The following is a 26,491-nucleotide window of genomic DNA, read 5'->3' on the forward strand; positions in this document are numbered from 1 at the left end:
CAGATGCACCCGGCCTATGTGGCATAGGCCGGCTGCTGTAGCTCCAATTAGACCCCTAGCATGGGAACCTCCATATGCCAAGAGTGCACCCCTAAAATGCAAATAAATAAATAAATAATAAAATTTCAAGCTAGCTAAATTTTATGGATGCTGTTCAAATTTATGAAGATAGGAATACTGAATTCCCAGAGTCTACTGTTTAACTGACCAAGTGAGAATAAAGAGGTTCACAGATATGAGAAGCACTTGTATTTTATGTATCTTTAACAGCTTTATTAAACACAATCAATGAAATGAACTACACTGGGCACTTTGCTAACGTCTCCATAAAGGTCTTCAAATTCATCAAGCCTAGTCTTATAAAGGATACTTAAAAATGTAACAGGACACATGTAAACCTAGTTCACAATTACGGTAACACTTTATTGAAAGATATATACACATTTGAAATCCTTGAGGCTTATTTCTTCCTCTCCCCAGCTGCAGGGTAGATCTAGCCAAAATATCAATCATAGGAATTTAATTTACAGAAAAGCACTTCAGGTCCTCATCATAAGGGCATCTGATATTTCTGATACAACTCTGATGTGCTTAGTTATCTGAACATAATGACTATTTTGAACAGCTGCTTAAAAAAACACTTCAGAAGTGAAAAACTATAGAGACCAGAAACAAAAGAAGAAAACGAATACCTCAACAGCCTCATCACCCCATTATAGGATAAGCACTGCTTATATGCTATCTAAACAGCATTTGCTACTCTTGCTTATAAAATATATAAAAGTTCCCCTATTCAAAATGCATACAAAAGAAAGACTAGTTACCAACAGGGGGTTATGTGCAAAAATGAGTTTGCAACACATCTTATTTCCCGAAAGAATAACTCTACTGCAAATGATATTTGGCAAAATCTGATATTTTTAGTTGTCCCAACTGGGGGACTGCAACTGTATCTAATGGGTAAAGGTCAGAGATGCTAACAAATATCCTAATGCACAGGGTACCCACAGCAAAGAATTAATTGGCCTACAACATAAATAGTACTACAGTTGAAAAACTTTGCTCTACAGAAAAACAGTGGCCAATGGGGCACAAATTATAAATCACAGGGACAATACTGAAAAAAATGTGAGGATAAAAAAAAATTACCCAACATTTATATTTATGACACTTGATGCAACAGTATTGATCAAATACCATGTATCAAGCATCCCTGTAGAAACTGAACACAACTAAGATAGTTCACATTCTAGTGGAGGCAGACTGTCACACAGCAGACTGATTTTGATTTGTGAGGAGATAAGGGCCAACTCCACTCAAGTTTAAGGTGGTATCATTAATGTGCCACAGGTACCACACTGGCTAAAACATTCACCTGGAACAGTGACCTTTAACCTAAGGGAACATAAAAAAGGCCTGAAGTGCTTGCTTAAAATGCAGATTCCTATATGTTGTCCTAAAATTTCACCTGTTTCAGCATGTCTGGAACAGGGCCAAGAACTTGCTTTAACAAACTCCCCTCAACATTGGTAAACCACTGACCACACTTGAGAAAAACATGTTCTAGAGCAAGGATCAGAACTCTTACTGTAAAGGACCAAATTTTTAAGATCTCTGAATCCATATATCAACTCTGTTGCATATTCTTTGTTTCATGTACAACCCTTTAAAAACTTAAAAACAATTCTTAGCTAGTAGACCACACAAAAACTAAAGTAGGAACAGGGTTAAGCAAATGTTATCTATTTTAAATTAATTAAAATTCTATAAAATTGAAATTTAGTCCTCTCTCTCAGCAGCCACATTTCAAAAACTCAAAAGCCCTTAAGTTGTTGTGGCTACTATATTGAACAACACAGATACAGAACATTAGCATCTTTGAAGAAAGTTCTAATGAAACAGCACTGCTCTAGAACCTTGCCAGGAATAGAATGAGGTCTTACCTGCCCTACTGAATTGGAATCTATATGTTTTCTTAGTAAGCAGCTTGTATACTAGTTTGAGAAGAACATTCTAGAAAATTCAAAAATCCTATTAGAGCAAATGACAAGCTTTAAGAAAACCTCTAGAGAAAGGCCTTCTAAAACTAATGCTTATTTAGCTATCAAGAATTCCATAGCATACCTGTTAACACCTTGCTGGAAACAAGTTTAGAAAATGCCACACCTGAGAATAAAATCTCTTTCTTAAAATGAGGGAAATTCTAACTAAAGAATTTCAGTGATTCCTTCCAATCTTCAGTGAGCACATACAAGAAGTTTAAAATAAACACAAAACCAAACAAACAAAAAAATGCAAACATTTGTTTTGATGGTGGATGGGCACCTGAGTTCACTTACAAACTAAATTACTGACTGTAGTTTTGTATTTCATACATATATACAATCAAGTTGAAAAACTTTTGAACACCGGGGATAAGAAATGTATGGTTAATACAGGCCAAGTTTTTAAGTTTGTTGCCTAAAAGAAATACAATGAAACAAATAATCACAATACCTCTTGACCAGTTAAGAAAAGTAGAAGATCTCCCTCCTCCTCTTCACACATATGAATTTGGATCACTGTCCGAATTGCTGCTTCGAGATAATCTCTCTCTGGTTCCGGAGTATAAAAGATCTCAACAGGATGTGTACGCCCAGGGATAGTTAAGAGAGGACAGTTATCAAAGTAAATCTGGAATTTTCCTGCATCTAGAGTAGCACTCATAACTATAACCTGAAAAGAAAACAGTAAATCATTTGAAGGTGTCTTCCAAGACTCTTACATGGTTTTAAAGCAAAAAACAGAGGAGTAATGTTTATTGCTCTCTATAGAGAGTGGTTATGCCTAAACTGTGATAAAAAATTAAATACAGAAAGGCTGAGCTACATGAAGTTATTTACATTTTTAAAAAGCAGGAATAGGAGTTCCCGTCGTGGCTCAGTGGTTAAAGAATCCAACTAGGAACCGTGAGGTTGTGGGTTCAATCCCTGGCCTTGCTCAGTGGGTTAGGGATCTGGTGTTGCCATGAGCTGTGGTGTAGGTTGCAGATGTGGCTCGGATTCCCGAGTTACTGTGGTTATGGCGCAGGCCAGTGGCTGCGGCTCCGATTGGACCCCTAGCCTGGGAACTTCCATATGCCGCAGGAGTGGCCCAAGAAATGGCAAAAAGACAAAAAAAAAAAAAAAAAAAAAAAAAAAAAGGCAGAAATAAACCTGACATCCAGTGAATAAATAATTACAATGCGTCTTCATGAAACTACAACCACCTTAAAAACTAAAGTTTTAAAAATTATGTAATATGTAAAAGGGATTGGTAAAAGACAACATTAATATACAACATGATTGCTGTTATGTTATTAAAATAGAACATAACAACCTTGCATATAGGGAACAGGAAGTAAGTGGGGAAAAAAAAAAAATCAATGACACAGATAAAAATCTCTGTTCTTCCAAACCATCTTTATTAAAGCATAACTTCTCCGGAACATTTTCTAAAACAGGTTTTCTATACTGTTGTAAGTCGCAGGGTTACATGACTGTGTAGTCACCCTCCCTGTATGTAAATTATACAGTTATATAACCCATTAAAAATAAACTTTAAAAGAAGGTTCCCCCATTAAACATTCCGTTAGTGTTCTTAATTTCTACATTGAGTTCTTCTCTAAAAATTTCAATATAACTCATAGGTTTAATCAATGATAGTACTCATGTAGTTATTCAAGTATATTCTTTAAAAGAATAAATTTAATTTTTATAAGTAAAATCATACTCAAAGATCGATTTTTTTAAAGACCCAGAATTTTTCTGCCTGGTGTTCCAACCCTTTATAACACATACAGGTAACACAGAATACTAGGTTTCAATGAATGGTACATAAACACAAACACACAGTGTAAAAGGAGAACATCAACTTTGGGGGACAAAAATGTCAGCATACTCAGTCAGTTTTAAGCTTGTATCAACATAGTAACCCTGGCCAGGGTACAAGTGGTATATAAGAGAAAAAACAACGAAGACCCTAGGTTAAGCACAGGAATTTCTGAGAAGCAGTTTGTTCTGGATATAGCTATTCTACTCTCCAGCACTGTAAGTTATAATGAGTGGTCTGTGCTGGGACAAGGACAAAGATTTGATCCCCAAAGGAGTCCTCTGTCCTTAATAGAGGCCCCGGTAAACAGAAGGCTTACAAAACTACCAGGTTATTAGATCGTTTAAAACAAAACAAACAAAAAACTAGGTGGGTTAGAAATTGAAAAGATTTGGCTTAAAAATACTTGACTAGGAGCTCCCGTCGTGGCGCAGTGGTTAACGAATCCGACTGGGAACCATGAGGTTGCGGGTTTGGTCCCTGCCCTTGCTCAGTGGGTTAACGATCCGGCGTTGCCATGAGCTGTGGTGTAGGTTGCAAACGCGGCTCGGATCCCGCGTTGCTGTGGCTCTGGCGTAGGCCGGTGGCTACAGCTCCGATTAGACCCCTAGCCTGGGAACCTCCATATGCCGCGGGAGCGGCCCAAGAAATAGCAACAACAACAACAACAACAACAAAAAAAAAGACAAAAAAAAAAAAACTTGACTAAAAAGTGGAAGCATGCTTAAAGTCTAAAAACAAAGACACAGCAAAGTAAATTAGAAAGAATAACCAGTGCCAAGTACTCTCACTGGTTGCTTCTCTTATAAGTGATTTTTTTTCAATATATGATTAGAGTGATCAGCATGTGCTCTGCTTTTTATACATACATGCATATATAGCTATTCTGAAAGAACGAAAGAAATTAATTCACCTTTAAATCTGATCTCTGTCTAACAACTTCCTTCAGAACACCCATGAGAATATCTGTAGCCAATGTCCTTTCATGAGCCTCATCAAGAATGATTACACCGTAACGCTCCAAGAGAGGATCATTCATAGCTTCACGAAGTAACATGCCATCAGTCATATACCTATGTTGACAAAGAACATATTGGTTAAGGTTCATTTAAGGCATTTTAAAGCTAAATATGACACAAATATGAAATGCAAAAGCATCAGGTAAGTCAAAATTAAATCCTTGTCCAAAACAAACATGATACTGTTTCAAACCAATTGCAAAATAAGCTTCTACGAAAAATTTTTAGTAAATATATCAAACACACTGTACATTATTAAATCATGTCAAGTGAGGCTGTAATACTGAAATGCAGAGAAAAGGTAAACCTGATGATGATGGAATACAATGAACACATGATTTCGTATAAATGCTAAAACAAATTAGTCACTTAAATTTCTTAAAAAACAAATAAAATTTAAAACCAATATTCAACCTGTAAAACAAAACCAAGAAACCATTTTAAGTTGCTTTATTATCACACTGTATCACTGAAATGTTACACTTTTTCAAAATCTGAACTCCCCACTCCCCACTTAAGCTAAAAACGGATTCCTGTTCAAAAAGGCTTAGAAAATCAAATATACTTTAATAATTTTTAAAAAACCCTACAAATAAGTAGAACCAAAAGGGGGGTGGGGGCTAAGAAAGCACAAATTTACCATCTCTTTCCTCAGCCCCACCAAATTCAGTAAAATGACAAAGGAGGAATCATAAAAAGGAATACATTCATGAAATGAGGAGCAGCATTAGCACTATGGAAATGCTGACAAATACGTATGGAAAAGACAAATGGCATTAGTTATCTCAATGAACCAAAAAGAGGAAAATCAGACTTAGGGATGGTTAAAGACAGCTAATATGGATTCTAGGCACTCATAGGAAGGGTGGTTTCCAGAATTGCCATGGGTCAGCTTTCTGCTGTCCATTCCACCCTGGCTGCTACTGTCACTAACACAGAACAATCATCCTATGTTTGGCACCTGGACAAAACAAAGTCAGCTTGCAAATGCTAAAGTCACAGATCAGTTAAATAAAAATCCGTAGTTTTATGCACAAAATTAAAAGTGATATAAAAATCTAAGCCATCATGTATGACTTCACTGTTTTGACCCTATTTCTCACAAATTAATCTAATTTAATCTTTCATGGATCAACTTGGTTGTTTTTTTTTTTTTTTTGTCTTTTTGCCATTTCTTGGGCCACTCCCGCAGCATATGGAGGTTCCCAGGCTAGGGGCCAAATCGGAGCAGTAGCTGCCGGCCTACACCAGAGCCACAGCAACTCAGGATCCGAGCCGCGTCTGTGACCTACACTACAGCTCATGGCAACTCCAGATCCTTAACCCACTGAGCAAGGCCAGGGATCGATCACACAACCTCACAGTTCCTAGTTGGATTCGTTAACCACTGCACCACGACGGGAACTCCCCAACTTGGTATTTTTAGCTAATGCCATCTGTTAGAGCACTAAGTTCAGCAAAATGACACTGTATAACCCAAGTGAAACCATCTCTTTATTTCACCTGAAATTAATTGTAAATTAAGACTTTTGGCAAACAAATCCATCTTTATATACTTTATGCTTCTTTCTTCTTTGGTCCTATTTTAAAAAGAAAACTACCACATTCATGGAATCAACAGAGCATTACCTACAAGATTATATTAAGACCATGAAAGAAAAAAGAGCCAATTAAACTCTGACTCAATACCTTTTCCAGGGTCTCAAAACCAGTTAAATAGCTCACCAAATCTAGGTATCAGTGTACTGATTCCCAATCCCAGGCCCCTCCTACACTAACATACTCCCCTCCAAGTCCCAGGTAAATAAATAAAAACAAGCTACCTGATGACTTTCTATACTGCTAGATGTATAAAACCCTTTGGTAAAAAACTCCAGCCATTTTCTTTTACCTATGTTAAGTTTTACTACCTTTTTGAGTAGCAATAAAATATTTACCCAGATTAAGAGGTGAGCCATAAAAACAGGGTATCACAATAATAAACAGTAATTACATAATTTTGAAGTTTCAATAACGGACTAATAAACAAAAATTGCACAGGACAGCTAAACTCTACATTTTACTGGGTACCCTATTACCCACAATGTTTTTCTGTCCTGGGACAGACTCGCATAAAAAGTCATTAACATTAACTGGGAACTGGTTAGAAATACAGAACTTGGGTCTTACTCCCAGACCTACTTGATCAAAAATTTCGAAGGTGAGATGTAACAATCTGTGCTTCAACAAGCTTTCATATAATTTTGCTAACTTGTGGAAAGCACTAGTCTAAAGTAATCAAGTTAAACAAGAGGCAGATGAAGTGGATAGCTAAAGCAGCAAAAACATCCTTGAAACAAGTCAGAAACAGTTTCTATCTTCAACCGGAACTATTTAACAAAAGAAAACAAACCAAAAAAACTCAGCATGCTATCAACTTAGCTTAAGTATTTTTTGCAATGGGTATACATAGATGTACAACTACAAGCTAACTAACCACCAACTGTGATCCCAGCCAATATCACTAATTCTGATATAAACAAAGCATGGTAAAACACTTTGCAATTCAAATGTATTGTTTGTCTACAGTTTTGTGTTTACATATATTTATAATTTTTGAAGCATCTCAAGTAGCCTGGTTTAAAGGAAATACATACAAAAGGGAAAAAGATCCACAGGAAAGTAACAAATGCTTTATAAAATGAACACTGGAAATCTAAAAATCAACACACTGGAGTTCCCGTTATGGCACAGTGCAAACGAATCTAGCAAGGACTAGCATCCTTGCGGATCCAGGTTTGATCCCTGGCCTCGTTAAGTGAGTCGGAGATCTGGCACTGCTATGAGCTGTGTGGTGTATGTAGACCTGTACTCGGCTCAGATCCGGCATTGCTGTGGCTATGGCTGTGGCTGGCAGCTGTAGCTCAGATTTGACACCTAACCTGGGAACTTCCACATGCGGCAGGTGTGGCCCTAAAAGCAAAAAAAAAGAAAAAAAGAAATTAACTATATATTATTTGTAACTTAATTTCAACAAATGATGCTCATTATCAGTGATAACGAAAAACTTGTCCATGTGGGTAAGCAATCCTCAGTAACTCAGTGTTATCTGGCACAGGTGGGGGGGTGGGGTGGGTGTGTAAGAACCCCTACTTGAAACCTTATACCCTCCCTTAAAAAAATTCCAAATTGACCAAATAAATTTAAAATGAAACCAAAATACTAAAATATAGAATACATGGATTATTTAAAACAATCTAGGCCTGGGGGTGGATGTAAAATCCAATGTTAAAAAGTGGTTAAATACTTGTATAAAATTGAAGTTCTATGTGGCATGAAGTATCATAAACAAGGTGAAGAGCAAATGGAAAACCAGGCAAAAATTGCAACTCATATCCAGAATGGCAATTATTATTATTTTTTAAATTAGGGCACCCGCAGCATATGGAGGTTCCCAGGCTAGGGGTTGAATCAGAGCTACAGCTGCTGGCCTACACCACAGCCACAGCATCGCAGGATCCAAGCCGCACCTGCAACCTACACCACAGCTCAAGGCAATGCCAGATTCCTGACCCACTGAGCAAGGAACAGGGATCAAACCCACTTCCTCACGGATATTAGTGGATTCGTTTCCACTGGACCACAATGGGAACTTATAGAACGCCAATTATTAAAAGCTCACACAAATCTCTAAGAAAAAGGCCAACGAATACAGGTTATTAAATTTCATCCATTCTATTTTGCATATTTTTCAAATTTACCTTCTCTGTGATTGGCATGCATTTTAAAATTTTAAAATGACTGTCAACTAGGCAGTAATACTTCTGGAAAGATGAAAAAGCACTAGTCTCAGATTCCAAAGACATACAAATGGCTCATAAACACATGTAAAAATGCTCAATTTCATACAAAAGAAATGCAAATTAAAACCATAATGAGATTCCATATTTCACTTACAATACTGACAAAGATAAAAAAAGTTCCAAACCAAAGTGCTGGCAAGGGTATGGAAACAGATACTCATTTGCTCATTCCTTACTAGTCTGAGGAGATAAAATCTCTGTGGAGAGCAATCTGGCAACAGCTAATAAAATTCAAACACACCCTTTGACCCAACCAGTTTCATTTTCAGGAAACTCATTTCAGATACATACACCTGAGCGTGTGTGAAAATGTGTGTACAAGATTGTAAGAGAGTACTAAGGGCAGCAACTGATTTTAGTAACTGTACATCTGAGTGTCCCATCAAAACAATTAAACTATACAGCCATTAAAAAGAATGAAGCAGGAGTTCCCGTCGTGGCGCAATGGTTAACGAACCCGACTAGGAATCATGAAGTCTCGGGTTTGATCCCTGCCCTTGCTCAGTGGGTTAATGATCCGGCGTTGCTGTGAGCTGTGGTGTGGCTCACAGACGCAGCTCGGATCCCGTGTTGCTGTGGCTCTGGCGTAGGCTGGGGGGCTGCAGCTCCCATTCGACCCCTAGCCTGGGAACCTCCATATGCCATGGGAGCGGCCCAAAGAAATAGCAAAAAAGACAAAAAAAAAAAAAAAAAAGAAGCAACCTCTATATTTACTGTTCTAGAACAATCTCCAAGATACAATGTGAGATCAGCAGCATATTACTCCTGAACCAGCCCTGCTATAAATGCTGAAGTTAATCTGTTCAGAAAATCCTAGTTACATATTGCTATTTGAATACTGTTAGGATTTGGTTACCGTTCAAAGTATAGGCTTTATTCTGGCATGACTAAATAAGTAGATTAATCAAGACTGTTTCTAAAAGATCCAAAACTTGTCTCAGCATGACCCAAAGAAATTTTTCTTGTTCCTGCTTCAAACAGCATCTATTATAAATGACAGGCATTGTCAATTCTGAGTAATTAGCTTTACTGCTTTACAAATACTTACACATAGATAATTACATGGAAAGATGAAGAACCAGGATGGAGAGGAATAACATATACAGTGGTTAAAAACACATCCTTGTTGCAGCAAGACAAACTTTGGTCAAGGCCCTGCTTTTTCCTACCTTGAACAAGCTCAACTTCTCTAATGCTCCACTTGAAAAATGAGAATATGGTGGCTACTTTTAAATTAAATAAAACAAGGTATATAAAATACCTAATTATGCCAACTGCCTGGCACTTGCTAAGTATTCAATACAGAATTCTGTACTACACTCTTAACTAACCTTCACCTAATGAACGAATCCTTGGGAAAACCAATCATATTCCACAAAACATACTGCAGTATAGCCACACTTTGGTCCCTACCAGTTGGCTCAACATAATCATATCTGATATGATAACTTTTTCAAAGGAAAGAGTTGTATACATGTATCTTAAGGTCTATGTTCAGAAAAGCTTGAAAAAGATGAATCACACACCAAAAACCCTGATCAATGCATGAGAAAGCTACAAGAGTGAAGGGGGTCTGGAATTCCAGAATTCCAAAAGACTCTACTCTCCTAAATTCCAGAAAAGCAACATCTGTGCATTTTACAAGCGTCTGAAGTTTAAATTCCACCTTAAGAACTAGACATTTTACTGAGTAATGGAACTAACTCCAAATAAAGGGCCCATATTCAAAGATATGTTGACAGTCCCACATTAACAAATTGATAAATGAATGTATAGGTTTTTGAAGTTAAAATGTTTAAGGTTTGTATAAATTTATTTTCCCTTAAATTTTTAGATTAACCCACTACAGTCTAATCAAGTGACACATGTACCTTTATTAAAGAAAAGCTATCCACATTAAAATGCCTACACCTTCAGGTTTGTGTGAGGTAACTTTTTTCAAGTTATAATGGATCTAGACTTCTCAAAAAGACTACAACCAAAAGAACTTTTACACATTTTTATTTTTCATACCACAAAACCTACCTTTGTTTAAAGCCCCTATCAGTAGAATACTTTTCAAATAACGACAGTAAGGAAGAGAAAAATCACAAAGCTAAAATAGTTTGCACTTATCAGGGATGAAGCTAGAAGACAGAACTACATACAGCTATTTTATAAAATACTGCTCTCTTTACTACCAAATATGGGGAGTCTAAACACTCTCCCTGTTCTTTACAATGAACGCTATGAAGTGGTCATTTACAAAAATGCAAAACAATTTATAAACATGTTTATAGAGAATGCTATTATACTTACTTATTAAACAGCTACCAATAAAGTCATCAAACCACCTTCATCAAAATTTTTTTCCACTATCAGTTGCCATGAGCACAAAAAAACTGATATATTTTATAATGTCAGTTTAAAAAATGAAGTTTTAAAATCTCTTTCAAGTGATCTCTTTCTGAATTCATCACTTAGTCTTCTGTGCATTTAATTTAATTTATTTATTTATTGTTTTTCAGGGCCATACCTACGGTATATGGAGGTTCCCAGGCTAGGGGTTGAATTGGAGCTACAGCTGCCAACCTACACCACAGCCACAGCCACAAAGGATCTGAGCCACGACGGCGACCTACAGCACAGCTCAGGACAATGCTGGATCCTTAATCCACTGAGCAGGGCCTGGGATCAAACTCGCAACATCACAGTTCCTAGTTGGATTCGTTCCTACTGCGCCACGATGGGAACTCCTCTTTTCTGATTTTAGTTCTATGAATTTATGTAAAGACAACTTCACAAACATGATCCATGAGAACACAACCATTTTAAAAAGTAAGACATTTTGCTGTTTAATAGTCAGACCTCCTAAGGACAACTCATACATAACCCCCTAGCACAATTCAAGTTTACATTACCAGCAACTTTAACATCTATGTGTACACCCAAAGTCAAGAGAAGAACCAACTACTTCCTAGAGATCTTTAATACAGTAAATTAATTCACTTTGTTAAATGGCAGCCTATTTCCAGAGGAGAATAAATATTGCCTTGCTTTAGTGACTCAAATAATTTATATTTCTGTTTTTGCATACTCAACATGTGACATCCAAAGGAACTACTAGTTTGAGGTGGTTAGTTCGGAATTTTAACTGTTCATCATGCTATATTCCTTCTGATAATGTCATCTTTGAAAAGCTGGATTTTTGATGGTTGTTGTGATAAAAAGCAAACATAATGCAAAAATAAGTGTAGAAAAATAAAGGTGGAAGCATCCAATCTGATTCCCAAGGTATAAGAAACTGCAGGGTTCAACTGGCAAGCACATTGCATTAGTAAATAATGATGGTTAAGAAAGAAATTAAAATACTGAGTTCTTCTTTCAACATCCAATATTTGTTTAATGGGTTACTAAGTCATTTGAACACAAATACTAGGTTGTTAGAACTACTAAATAAACAGAATTCAGAGTTATTTCTTTAGGCTAGGGTGCCAATAAGCATACTGTGGACCAAAGCAGCATGGGAACTTCTCTATTTAAAACCTAGATTATCTACCTAGTTAATTTGCCTAAGTCTTTCCATTCTTCTCAGATCAGATGAAATACCTCCTCTTCTGTGAAATGACCTACACAATTCATGTAACACTGAAACCCGTTTTAATTACTTCACAGCCTACCTCCCCGACCAAGTCAGAAAAGAGCCAGTGACACTAGCACAGCTCCTTTATATAGAGAATGCTCCTTTCATTGGTAAAGGGATAAAGATTTATATAGACTCAATTCAATCTGACATATTTCTTGCAAAAGCATTTCCCAGTAAGAGCAACACTAATCTTACTATAATCACAACAGCATTATATGACATTGGTTACAACAACACACCACTACTAGATATAAATAGTCACATGGAAAGGTACAGTAGAGTAGTAGTCTGAGTAATTTGGAATCTACAGTGCTTTAATATAATCCTAATAACCCCCAAAAGGACCAAAAAACGGCAAAGAGAAAACATCAAACCCTATCAATCAAGTTATAGCTTCATGGTTACGAACTAAAAATGGTGAAAATCAGCAGCCAAAGCATACAGCTTTATTTTGGCAAATAGCCAAAATACATTTGGCATGTGTTTCAAAGTTAAGAGTTAAAACAAAAGACATGCTAAAGAAATAATAGAAAAATAAGAAAATTAAATCATTTCTTCAGAATATACTGCCTATTGCTCAAATTTTCGTAACTTCTGGAGGAAATGCTCTCCCATCCTCAAGAGAATTTACAGAAGCTAGGATGAAAGTGTAGACTCTGTTTAGTATCTTTAAAGATGTTGGCACTGTAAGCAAATAAAGCCTTCTATAACTAATCCCTTGTCAGTGGTAAAGCATAAACACCAAGGTCAAATCTAATACCATATGCAGACCTTTAGGAAATCAAGTTAGCTTTCTATAAATTAACAAAAGCCAACCGAATCTTAATTCTAGGGTGACAACAGTGATTTTTTTTTTTTAGTCTATGACAAAAACTGCTCCATATAACAGATACTTGCTTATAATTGATGTTTGTTTAATTAATGATCTCTAATGACCAAGCCTGTTTCCAGATCTTATCTCCAGCCCTAAAAAAGAATATCCACTCATTCATTTCACAATGACAAGCAACATCAAGGTTTAATTCAAGCTAAACCCCCTCAATTATAATTCAATTACTGTACTAAAAGGAACTTTAATAAATTGGCTTTTTAAGTATGTTTTAAATTAGCTGGGTTAACTAGTTAATAAGATCCACTAATTTCTCAAATTGGAAGTCTACAACAACTATCAATCAGCAGCAGCAAAAGTAGAAATGTTGACTTAGCATTTGCTGGCCAACAGGAATTACTCTAAGAGCTACAAATTACATATTCAATCTCAGAACAACCCTAAGATGTAGTTGTTATTATCAGCTCTGTCTTCTGAAAAATAAGCTCAGGGAGGTTATTTAACATAGCCAAGATCACAGCAAAAAAAAAAAAAAAAAAAAAGAACGTGAGCTATGGTGTGGTGTGGGTCACTGACGAGGCTAGTGTTGCTAGGGCTGTGACACAGGCTGGCAGCTATAGTAGCTGATTTGACCCCTAACCTGGGAACTTCCATATGCTGCAGGAGTGGCCCTAAAAAGCAAAAATAAATAAACAAATAAGTGGCAGAGCTGGGACACAACTCAGGCACTGTGATCCTAGAGTCTGAGCTCTGCTGTTTCTTTTTGATTCTCAAGTCATCTTTTAAAAACAAAGCTGCCTTGTTGGAAACCCACTCTGGAACCTAAGTTCTACAGCTGTTGCTTCAAACCATTGTTTCCAGGGGTCCCATAAGAATCTGCTATGGCGAGGAGTTCCCGTCGTGGCTCAGTGGTTAATGAATCCGACTAGGAACCATGAGGTTTCAGGTTCGATCCCTGGCCTTGCTCAGTGGGTTAAGGATCCAGCATTGCCATGAGCTGTGGTGTAGGTTGCAGACATAGCTTGCATCTGCGTTGCTGTGGCTCTGGCAAAGGCCAGCAGCTATAGCTCTGATTAGACCCCTAGCCTGGGAACCTCCATATGCCGCAGGAGCGGCCCTAGGAAAAGCAAAAAAAAAAAAAAAAAAAAAAAAAAGAATCTGCTATGGCACTGGCTGGTAACTCCTCCCCAGTGTTAAACCTGAGTTAGAGGTTCTGTAGCAGCCAGCTCTTTACTAAAGCAGCATTTGCATTGGGCTCATATCTCTCACTTCGTATCAGAAATTAAGCTTCTGATCCACACTGTGTGGAACAATACTTCTTTGTTCTTTGACTAGTTTGTTCAAAACTTCTCTCCCTTCAAGTTTTACAAAGGGCTCATCACATCTTAAAACACGAGACTTCATTTCTCCATCATTTAATTGAATTTCAACTACTTTCTTTTAACTTTTGATTTTCTAGCAGTTTGTCCCGAAGTTATATAAAAGATAAACATCTCAGGATGGTGCACGCTCACAGAACAACCATGTGAGTTCTTAGTCTTGTGACAGATTCCAAAACTGAAATGAATCTGATAACCCAAAAGCAAAAGATTTGGAATAAAAGGCAAATTATGTACACCAAATCAACCTACCACTACACTTTCCCCACTGAGACAAGTTTAAAGAAATTAGGGAACATGTCTTGCCATGAAAATCCTACCTTTTAATGATTATGTTGAAGACATACCCATAATCTACATTGTAGTGACAAATTTTCACACCACTCTGCTAACCTTCTATATCCTTAGATTTACTTCTTTAAAAAAGGATTCATGCACAAGTATACAGATATAGACACAAATTCTCTTCCCAAAGGGTTTATGCTCTAACTAGGCAAGATAAACCAATCTGCGATCATCCATACCATCTATAAACCAATCCTGAAACATCTCAAAAGTGATCTGGGGTAAAAGCCTGACTTACCCAATCAGTTGGATACTTTAAATAACATACATACTACAATGCCTTCTCAAGTAAAAAGTATTATGTTTTTCTCTTCAGTAAAAGTTTTTAAAAATGATGTCCTATCTGCCTAGAAAGCTCTACTTTCTTCGATTCCTTCTCCTGGCAAACCATTACTTTTAATTCAGTCCTTGACCTAAATCCTGCCTTTTCTTTCCCAGTCTGAATTCTCAAATCATGTTTTCATATATATGCCACAATTCTCTTTCAGAGCCTAATCATAATCTGAAATTTTATATCTACTGCTTTATTTGCTTTATGGGGGTAGGGAACAGATTTACTTTTTACTACTATACCTGGCACTGCCTAATACACAGAAGGTATTCAATTATCAAAGGACTGAATGAGCATTACTTGTGTAATTATTGGATTCCCTCAATATAAAAATCTCTCAGTAATTCTGCAGTTTGAGGAAAAAGAAAAAGGAAGCAAGTTCCCACTGTGGTACAGCAGGTTAAGTATCCAGTACTATCTCTGCAGTGGCTAGGGTTGCAGCGAAGCTCAGATTTGATCCCTGGTCTTGGGCCTTCCATATGCCATGGGTAGGGTTGTGAAAACAAATAACATTAAGGACTCCGGACAAAAACTTCTCAATCTGATAAACGAATTCAGCAAAGTAGCAGGACAGAAGATTAATATTCAGAAATATTTAAAAAGGAATATTAAAGGAGTTCCTGTTGTGGCTCAGCAGTAAAGAATCCGACTAGTATCCATTAGAACAGGAGTTAGATCCCTGGCCTCGCTCAGTGAGTTGCTGCGAGTTGTGGTGTAGGCCAGCTGCTACAGCTCCAATTCGAGCCCTAGCCTAGGACCCTCCATGCTGAGGGTATAGCCCTAAAAGGAAAAAAAAAAAAAAGTACTAAATAAATCTTTAAAAAAAAAAAAAAAATCACACCAAAAAAATCTGCTGCATTTCTGTATACCAACAAAAAATACTAAAAAAAAAAAAAAAAAAAACCTTTTAAACCACACCAAAAAAAACCAAACCAAACCAAAACACAAAACCTAGGAATAAACCTGACCAAGAGGGTCAAAGACTCACACACCGAGAACCATAAAATATTAATCAAGGGAAATTAAAGAGTATTCAAAGAAATGGAAAGCTACCCCCTGCTCCTGAACTGGAAAAATTAACACTTAAAAGGGCCTCTACCCAAAGCAATCTACAGATTTAATGCAAACCCTATCAAATTACCCATGACATTTTTCACAGAACAAGAACAGTCCAAAAATTGACATGGAAGTATAAAAGATCCAAAATTGCCAAATCAATCCTGAGAGGAAAAAAAGTAAAAGGCCTAACTCTCCCAGACCTCAAATAATATTACAAAGCTACAGTAATCAAAACAATGTACTGATACAAAAACAGGCATAGGGATCACTGGAACAGGACAGAGAGCCCAGAAATAAACAGACATTTATAGTTAGTCTTTGACAAAGGAGGCAAGAACATAAAATGGGAAAAAGCAAATGGTGCTGGGAAAACTGGACAAATGCATGTAGATCAATGCAACTAGAACACATCCTCACACCGTGCACAAAAATAAACTCAAAATGGCTTAAAGACTTAAACATAAGACATGACACCATAAAATTCCTAAAAGAGAACACCAGCAAAACATTCTCTGACATAAACTGTACAAATGTTTTCTTAAGGCAGTGTCCAAGGGGAATAGAAACAAAAACAACCAAATAGAACCTAATCAAACTTAGAAGCTTTTGGACAGCAAAGGAAACCATAGACAAAGACAACTTACGGAATGGCAGAAAATAGTTGCAAATGATAAAAACGACAAGAGCTTAAGCTCCAAAATATACACATAACTCAACTGCAAAAATACAAACAGCCCAACTGAAAAATGGGCAGAAGACCTAAAAAGATATTTCTCCAAAGACATAAAGATAGCCAAAAACACACACGAAAAGATGCTCAATTTTAATTATTAAAGAAATGCAAATCAAAACTACAAAGAGGTACCAGCTCACACCAGGCAGAATGGTCATCATTAATGAGTCAACAAATCACAGACAAAACTGTAATTCAAAAAGACACATGCACCCCTATGTTCACTGCAGAACTATTCCATGTTCACAAGATGTGGAAATACCTAAATGTCCATTAATTAATGAAATGGATTAAGATGTGGTACATACACACAATGGAATACTCAGCCTTAAAAAAGAACTAAATAATGCCATTCTCAGCAACATGGATGCCCCCAGAGGTTATCATACTAAGTGAAGTAAGTTAGAAAGAGAAGGAAAAATACCCTATGATGTCACTTACATATGGAATTTAAAATATGGCACGAATGAACCTATCTACAAAAGATAAACAGACTCACGGACATGGAGAACAGGCTTGGGGTTTCAGGCGGGAAATGGGAGGGAGTGGAATGGACCGAGAGTTTGGGGTTTATAGATGCAAACTACTACATTTAGAATGGATAGACAATAAAGTACTGCTGTACAGCACAGGGAACTGTGTCCAGTCTCCTGGGATGGACCATGAAGAAAAATGTGCACCAGTAAGAAATAAAACAAAAAATTTAAAAATAATAGTGAGCTTAATGGCAACACAGTTCCCTGGTGGCACAGCAGGTTAAGCATTGTCACTGCTGTGGTTTGGGTCATGCCACAGATGCAATAAAAAACATAAAAGAAAAATGAAATTAGCCACCAAATTAATAACTTAAATATTATGATGCTTTCCCAAACATTCAAGATTATCAAACTGATTCATTCCCTTAAAAGTTATCAGCTCCTTCAAAAAGAAGGAAGAACAGATTCCTTAAAATGTGTTATGACTCCAATACAAAGAGCTTCTTAATCCTCTGCAAAATGGAATTCCCTAGTAGCATAGGAGGTTAAGGATCCAGAGTTGTCACTGCAGCAGCTCTGATCACTGCTGTGGTGCAGACTGATCCCAGGAACTTCCTCATGCTGCGGGCGTGGTCAAAAAGAAAAAAAAAAAAAAATCCTCTGCAAAAGTATACCAACCTCTTCCTTCTAACATTAAAATGAATTGATATTTTTTCACCAACTTGTTACAAATTTGGCAAGATAATCTTTCAAGGACTGTTCTGCTCTTCTTTTAGCTACCTCACGAGGTCCCCCCCACCAATGATTTCCATTCGAAGACAGCCAAAGGAGTAAAAACCCTGCAAAAGGGAAAATACTTCAGGAGAAAAAAAAAAAAAAAAAAGATGGGAGCAGGCAAACGCATGACAAACAAAAGAACAATTTAGCAGAAAAGAAACTTGTCTACTGGAACTGGATAGCTATATAAGGCTAGTCTAAGAGTGTGCACTAATTTTTATTAGATCCAATTCTCTGAAAATAGCAATCCTCTCTAACAATAAAACATTAGACCTAGAACCTAGAGGTATTTGTGTCTCAAACACTGAAGAAATCATCTTTAGACCACTAATCTGTGTTGAGATGATTTAAAACTACACTAGTTAGGCTAAAGTACTCTCAAACACACTTACTTAATTAGTAAACAAGTATTTGTTTAGTATATTCAATGAACCAAGAAGGATATGGTTAAATTCTAAGCTCCTCAGACAAAATCTTCCTAAGTTTGTCCTCTTTACCATCCTTCTGAAAACTAAAGGTTCTTCTGGCTAGCCAGTAGATACATAAGCATCTTGTACCTATATATGAGAATAGTTAATGGAAGGTACTGATAGTTGACTGATGTATTCACTCTTCCTACCCAAATAACTATGTAACTAATCCTCATTAAGTTAAAGCTCTGCTGTTTTTAACATCTGAGTTCTCCAGAAATGAGTTGATAGATGACTACAAAATCTACATAGGGATTCATAAGACACTGCATTTAATGAAGCATTTGTTAGTCAAAACTATCACTAATCCTTTCCTAATAAGATTTAATACCACTTAAAGACAACACTAGGTTAGCTTCTAGCTCCTCAGAAGATGCTAGAAAAAATCCCAATAAGCCTACCCTGTCATGAATTAAGGGTTTTAATTATAGCCTCCAGAAACCATTCCATAAGAAAACATCACAATGCCAAAGATACTTTCATTTAGAGCTATCAAATCTATTCACATTGTCACTCCCTATTAAGTGAACCAAAATCTTTCACAAGCATACAGCTTTAGAAAGCCCACCACTTCCTACTACAAACAGACACATTCTACCCCAACACTGCACATAACCTTCTCATCTCCCAATTTCCAAATTATGTTCTTCCTGCTCAACTGTGGCTTACTGAAAACAAAGTATCTTCAATGCATAGTGAATCAAATGCCAGATTATTCCTCCTAAAGGTGAGTAAAACCTGCCCTTTACTATCCTCAATTCCTTGACATTATCTGCATCTTAAAAAGTATGATAAAATCTTAAGTTTGTTTATGCAATGCTTTTGTCAATTACACTGTAATTACAACTGATCAGTACTGTAACTACCACTAAATTAAAGATTTATTCAATGAAGATTCAGGTTTAAGCCAAAAACATGCCTCATGAAGTCAAAGGTAAGCTGATTATTTAAATCCAACTGTTGATTAAAAATGAAACAATCTGAAGTTCTAATAAAATATATATCAAAGAAACTAGAAGTAACTGATATAAAACTTGACAGGTAACAATGTTTTGATTACAGAAAAAATTTCAAGTTGTAACGGTTAAATTTCAAGAAAACTTCTTTGAGAGAGATACACTGAAATATTTACAGAAAAAAGTATATGATGTCTAGGATTTGCTTCAAATTCTATGGTACAGGGCAAAGGTTGAGATATGGATGAAACAAGACTGGCCAAGTTTGAAGATGCAAGACAAATAAATATGAGTTTATTTCACTATTTTACCTCTACATACATTTGAGATTTCCTGTAAAACAGTTTTCCCCATAACATTGTATGTATGTCTGCCATCAAAGACTCATGTCACTGTCCATGTTAACATTTATCATGACAAAGAAATCATTTTAAAAGAAGCACACAGAATAAACAGAAAAAAGGAGAAGATTTTCAAGAGAATTACCATCAAGAAACAAATAACACTACTTATGCAGAATGCAAGTATTAAGATGAAGATAAAAAATTACGGAAGTTTAAAAAAATGTTAGAAAGCAGCTCAATATGGTTGTCAATCATGTACCACAGTGTAAGGGAGAGAAACAAGAACTTTGAGGAAACTAAGAATATACTACAAAACAAGATTCTTCCATTTAGCTCCTAACATATACCCCATAATAGCTATGTAGTAAACATTAAAAGCTCTCTCCCCCAAATAAATCACATCCCTTCCCACACCTTATTCTAAGACTGCCCTTGACTAAGATATATCACTTTACTTTTCTATAGTTAAATGACATAACATTTCACCTTAGATACGGTACCAAGTAACTAAAATCTGACCTTTGAGCCTCAACATCTACTGAACAGCTATGTATATTACTACCAAGAAAAAGAATTCATGTTAAAAAGTCATCTAGTAAATCTAAGGTCTACTCTGGACTATTCTAAATTTAGATGACCTCAGACTCCACTAGCAAAGTCCCCTATCCGGGGCAGAAAACTAAAAGCAGGCGGAAAAAAGTGTCCATTTTTAAAGACAGTACTTACTTAAGAATGGTTTTTGCACTACTGCAGTCTTCAAATCGAATGGAGTAACCAACTTCCTGGCCCAACATCACATCCATTTCATCAGCAACTCTCTGAGCCACACTCATTGCAGCCACTCTCCTGGGTTGGGTACAGGCAACTCCTCTTTTGGGTCCTGGTAATGATCGCATGTACTCCACACACCACTGTGGAATCTATCAAATAATTTCACATTTAAATTAATTCTACTCTGCCTGCATATCAGATATATTTAACACGAGGTGTTTTATCTCATTCTAATAATTTTACACAAAATTTAATTAGGCACACCACAAATTATTACTTAAGACTGAAATTTATAACAGCATGAGCTCTCCAAGCCAAAAAAGGGTCATGTACAAAACTGATATGACATAACTGTACTCTTGAGCGTGCTAGGTTCACTGAGGCTCTGCTGAATATGCTCTATGGTGTCAATGTTCCATCACCAAGCATTTTTCTATGCAATGAGAAGAAATCCAACTTAGGAAAACTCTACAGTTATAACAAATGTTAATTCCTAAAAATATTCTAAGAAACTTAACAAATTCCTATACAATCTAATTTACAAAGTAATGCATGTAACAAGTAGAAATCGTATCTGCTTGTGGTTAGCTTTAGAGCTGCTATCTTTTAATTCAATTCAAATTTGGTAAGCCAGCAGCATCTAACTCCTATCCTTCTCCCCTCAGAAGTATGCATACAAGAGTACACTGGTTTACATTTTAGCTTGTCTCTAAAACCTGGCTTAAAAGAAGATAGCTGGATTCACTTAACTGCTTCTATTTTAAATGTGCTGCAGTATTTGTTTTGTTTGAAGTATATGAAAATCCCAGGACCTTGAAAGAGTATACTTCCAAGGGTTCCCAGCAAAGATTGGAGAACAGTTCCATCGATAGATCTGTTCATATTTCTAAGAATAGTATTAAGAAGGGAAGTATGTCTTTTTGCAGACTACCAGCTTGATCAAGCCAGATATCAATGCTAAGCTATCCCTTCCTTCAGCTTCTCTTCCTTCTTTGGGGCCATCTTCTAAAAACTGATCCTTAGCCCTCAGCCTTCTTGCTTTATACATTATCCTGAATGGTTTTATTTATTCTTCTGCGACTATACACATACATATGTGAAACACATCAAATGTCAATCCTAGCTCAAGTCCCACCCGTGACCTTGTGGTCATTTTTACTTAAAAAAGGAATTTTATTGCTATCCTAAATTCAACAAGTTCAAAACCAAAACCATTTCTCATCTTCCTCCCAATACTTAATAACCCCTCCCACATCCCCTACACTCAACAGCATTAACATCCTAACTTCAACCTGTCCTTTATTCTCCACTCTGCCATGCAATAGTCAAAATTTTATGACCTCCTACAAAGTCTATCAACAGTCTCACTACACAGGAGACATATCTGTAAAATTCCTTGTTACTCCTCTGCAACTAAAGTTCCAGAGTTCCCGCTGTGGCACAGTGGGTTCAGGACCCAGCTTGGTCTCTGCAGCAATGCAGGTTCAATCCCCACCCAATGCAATGGATTAAGTATCTGGCATTGCTGTGGCTGTGGCTCAGATTTGGATCTCTGGCCTGGGAACTTGCATATGACATAGGTGCGGACCAAAAAACAAACAAAAAAAACAATTAGGTCAATCCATAGCAAAATAAGGCCCAATCTACTGTTCGAGTCTCACTGGTTCCACTTTTCTTTTCAAATACGCCCTATACTCTGGCCAGAGATGATAATGCTTTTCTTTCTCTCTCAACATGTGCCCTTGCTCATGCTGTCCCTCTTGGTTGAACTAGCTTTAATTTCTTATCTATGAATATAGTAGGTACATACCAAGTTGCAATGTGAGATGTTTTTACTATGAGTCTCAGTCAAAAGTTAAATTACTTCAGGTTTTATTTGAAGGATTTCACTTTCTGATAGGCACAAAAAGATCATCAAAATATGGGTGACTACTCTTGCTGGTTTTGAGTCAAGATTTAATAATAGTATGCCAAAAAAGCATTTGCGTGAAATTTACCATTTAACTTGCTGTTTCCCTTGGAATCCTCCAAATGCCCTGAAATCCTAAGTACTAAAAAAAAAACAACCAAATACTAAACCAAATAATCACAAACCTCTTGTTTTGAGTTCACTTGACCTTCTTATACACAAACTTACTAAATAAACTCATCTCCGAAATAAGGTTAACCATATAAGGCCACAGAAGAGCAGTATAAAATAAATATAACTTTGGCTATGAGACAAAGGGACAAAGTTTCAAATACTCAACTCACCTCTATCCATTACCCACTAAAACCCTCATAACTCAGGGCAACCCACTAAATCTCTCAAATCTAAGCCTCACTTTGCTCATCTGTAAAATGGTGCTTAAGAACGTCCTTGCATGCCTGCTGAAAAACTTAGATGATACAAAATATACAGTGCCTGGCTTTATCAAACTGCTGATAATATTACGCAAACTAGACAAACCAGCTGAAGAAACTACTAAAGACACTGTGGTATTAATAAATTTATTAGTTATATCTTTTCACATATTTAGTTCTTTAAGCTTCTATAAGGTGATAATCCAATAGTTACCGTTTTCCTAACTGCATTACATTTTCCTTTCACTAAAAAGAAAAACCATACCAAAGCTCGGTCTTTAATAAAATCTTCCAGTTTGGGTTGTTACTATAGCCTTCAAAAATGTCTCCATGAAATACTCAAATTAACAGATTTGTGGCATTATGTAACTTTAAAAAAGGATAGCCTGTAAGATGCAGTATGCTCAAATCTAAATATGTATCACAGGTAGTACAAAAACACGAAAAAACAGGTAGTGGGAAACAACACAGTAATTATTTCAGCATGGTAAGATGAAATTAAATTCATTTCAACACTGCTGAATTTTCCAAATGGTCTACAAGGGCCAGGGACTGCTACTTTTGTAACCTCTAAGAAATTTTCTGATGGGTCAGGCTCAAGCATCTGTATATATGGTTACCTCACTTGTACCAAGAAAATGCAAATCCATAGAAGGTTATTTGGCTATATGTATTACAATTAAAAACGATCTTCTGACCCAACAATTTCTACTTCTGGGAGTTTACCCTAAGGATATACTTGACCATGCAAAACAACTATTAGAAACAGCCTAAATGTCTGTAACATGGGCCATGTCTGAGAAATATCCTAAATATATTATTAATGGGACACTAATTTGTGTGTTTAACTTGGGGAGGCACAGGGAGTGGGACACTATTGGATGGAGGTCATGACTAAAGAGACTTTAACTCTGTTAAAAAAAAAAAGAATGGATACTATCTACACAGTTCAAATCAATTAAAAAAAAAAAAACAAAGAAATGAGAATGACAAAAACAAAAATCACTCCACTGGTTCAGATCTCTCCACCCAAGGGCTGGAAAACAAACTCTGTATCCCTAAATATGTACCACCTCAGGGTTAAAGTGGGTGGGAGAGCATCAATGCCATAATTTATACAATGAAACGGCGGGTGGGGGAGAAGCCCTGCTATTTTCCCAAAAGGCCTCAGGAAAATAGGTACTCCTTACAGGATTCCCACCCTGTAAGTCACTCAAAAGTGTTAAACATAAGCAGCTACGCTTCAAAATGTTCTGACAGACAATGGGAATGACCATCAGAATCAAATACACAACATTAAGTAAACAAACATTAATAAAATACGCAGCATGGTATTCATAACTCACCTGTGTTGTTTTACCAGACCCAGTCTCACCAACAAGAACAAAGGACTGATGTCTAACCAGAATATCTGTAAATCTATCTTTGTATTCCCAAACAGGGAGCTGAAGCCGTTTCTTTAGAATATCATAGTATCGAGGGGTATGTGGCAAGTTGGTAAATGGATTAATGCACTGTGGAAGTGATGTGTGTCCTGCATGCCCGGTGTGTGTTGAATGAGCAGAATGTGTTGAATGTGCTGAATGTGCTGAGTGGGTTGAGTGAGCTGAATGGGAAGCTTTTAAAGGTGGTAATCCAGCACTGATGAGCATAGCATTCGTCGAAGCTCGCAGTTCCTTCTCCTTTTCTTTCTCCCTCTCCCGCTCTCTATCTCCTCTATCACGTTCTCGGTCTCTATCTTTAGACCGATCTTCACGATCACGGTCACGATCTCTATCCTTCCTAAAAAAAAAAAAGAAAAGAAAAAAATTACAATTCGAATTCCAAATTTTATGCAAAATGTTTATGGCAGCATTATAGTCACAAGGAAGTATATGTTCAACAGCCAAATGAAAAAACTGATATAAAACTCAATGAATTACAACAACAACAAAAAACTTATAATCAGGGATTCCCCATGCTTCTTCCATAAACACCGTTCCCTTTTTTGATACTTCAAATTCTGTTAAGGAACAGTCTCTTTCCATCTTCAGCCATCACCTTAGACAACACAAGAATTCATTCTTCAAGTAAAATCCCTTCCTACTTAGAAGCAAAAGACTGAGGGCAGTGTGAGGAAGAGATAGGACAAATGAGGCAAAAAGAGAATGGCACTACAATCTTTCCCAGATCCTCCTTCAAGTTATACAAAAAAAGTAATTTTACACTGAAAGTATGCTCAAAATTTATAACAAATCTTTTATTGCACCTGACCACCAAGACAATTCGCATTACACTAATACAAGTTAAAGGATTAGTGAGTGATTTAAGTTATACTTTCTAGCACTTTCCAAATTTTGTTCAATAAGCATATATTGCTCTATAAAAAAGTTAAATGAAAACTTTTTATTCTTGTTTTTACTTTTTATCTTTGCATGTATTTTTTTTTCTTTGCTTTTTATGGCTGCATCTGCGGCATGTGGAAGTTCCCAGGCTAGGGGGTGAATCCGAGCTGCAGCTGCCGGCCTACAGCACAGCTGCAGCAATACCAGATTCCACTTCATCTGCAACCTACACCACAGCTCACGGCAATGCCAGCTCCTTAACCACTGAGCGAGGCCAGGGATCAAACTCGCATCCCTATGGATAGTAGTCAGGTTCGTTACCACTAAGCCATAACAGGATCTCTAGCATGTATTCTTAACAGTAGTAAAACACTGGAAGTAGTTTGTAAAACCTATGTATGCTTTGATCATCCATAAAGTGAAATATAACCTATTAAAAACAAGCTTCACTGAACACTACAAAGGTGTTTAAAATGTTTAAATTATGCAGATGTCCACCATATTAATCTTAGGTCACTAAGTCAATTCTAGTATCCACTTCTAGTTACTAGAGATGACCTCTAATACAGCTCTAAGTTTTAAATAATCTCTGCTCATCCATTCTACCAATCCAGTTTACTTCAGACCAAACTCTCCAAGGATTTTGGACTCAGCCTTGAAATAGTGGGGCAACATGGAACTATGACACAGGCTACTAAACATGTCATTGTCCCTTATCCACAACACACGAAAGACCTACATTTCCCATGCCCCAATTATCAGTTGCAGACTAGGGAGGACCATTCATTCATTCTCTGTAATGGTACATCAACCGGGCAGCAATTACTCCTCTTAGTAGAATATAGCTGAAGCCAGCATAAGTAAGGATAGTCCCTCAATGACAAAAATTGTAAACTGACCAATTATGGTTGATCTTGTCCCTTCTAAAATATATAATTCTATTCCATAGGAATTTGCCTAAAGAGAGAAAAGCCTTATTACATGTATACACTTACATTAATAGTCACACATATACTTTT

General features: G+C 36.7%; 1 protein-coding gene across 3 annotated transcripts in view; it reads right to left on the minus strand.

The window, feature by feature from the left end:
- Positions 1-26,491, minus strand: part of DHX15 (DEAH-box helicase 15) — a 56,776-nt gene that overhangs the window by 24,970 nt on the left and 5,315 nt on the right. For all 3 annotated transcript variants that reach the window (XR_014811889.1, XR_014811890.1, NM_001252212.1), the window contains 4 exon segments: positions 24,495-24,930; positions 20,761-20,954; positions 4,763-4,922; positions 2,497-2,715 (listed from right to left, as the gene is read on the minus strand). Coding sequence is in view for 1 of the 3 variants with exons in the window: in NM_001252212.1 (NP_001239141.1) it covers positions 2,497-2,715; positions 4,763-4,922; positions 20,761-20,954; positions 24,495-24,930 (1,009 nt within the window). In the remaining 2 variants the exon portion in view is untranslated.

The sequence above is a fragment of the Sus scrofa genome, chromosome 8 (assembly GCF_054392235.1).
Source record: "Sus scrofa isolate SSC_HxYL_T2T_F1_AM1 chromosome 8, Sscrofa_HxYL_maternal_Yorkshire_Landrace_v2.0, whole genome shotgun sequence".
Classification (NCBI taxonomy): Eukaryota; Metazoa; Chordata; class Mammalia; order Artiodactyla; family Suidae; genus Sus; species Sus scrofa.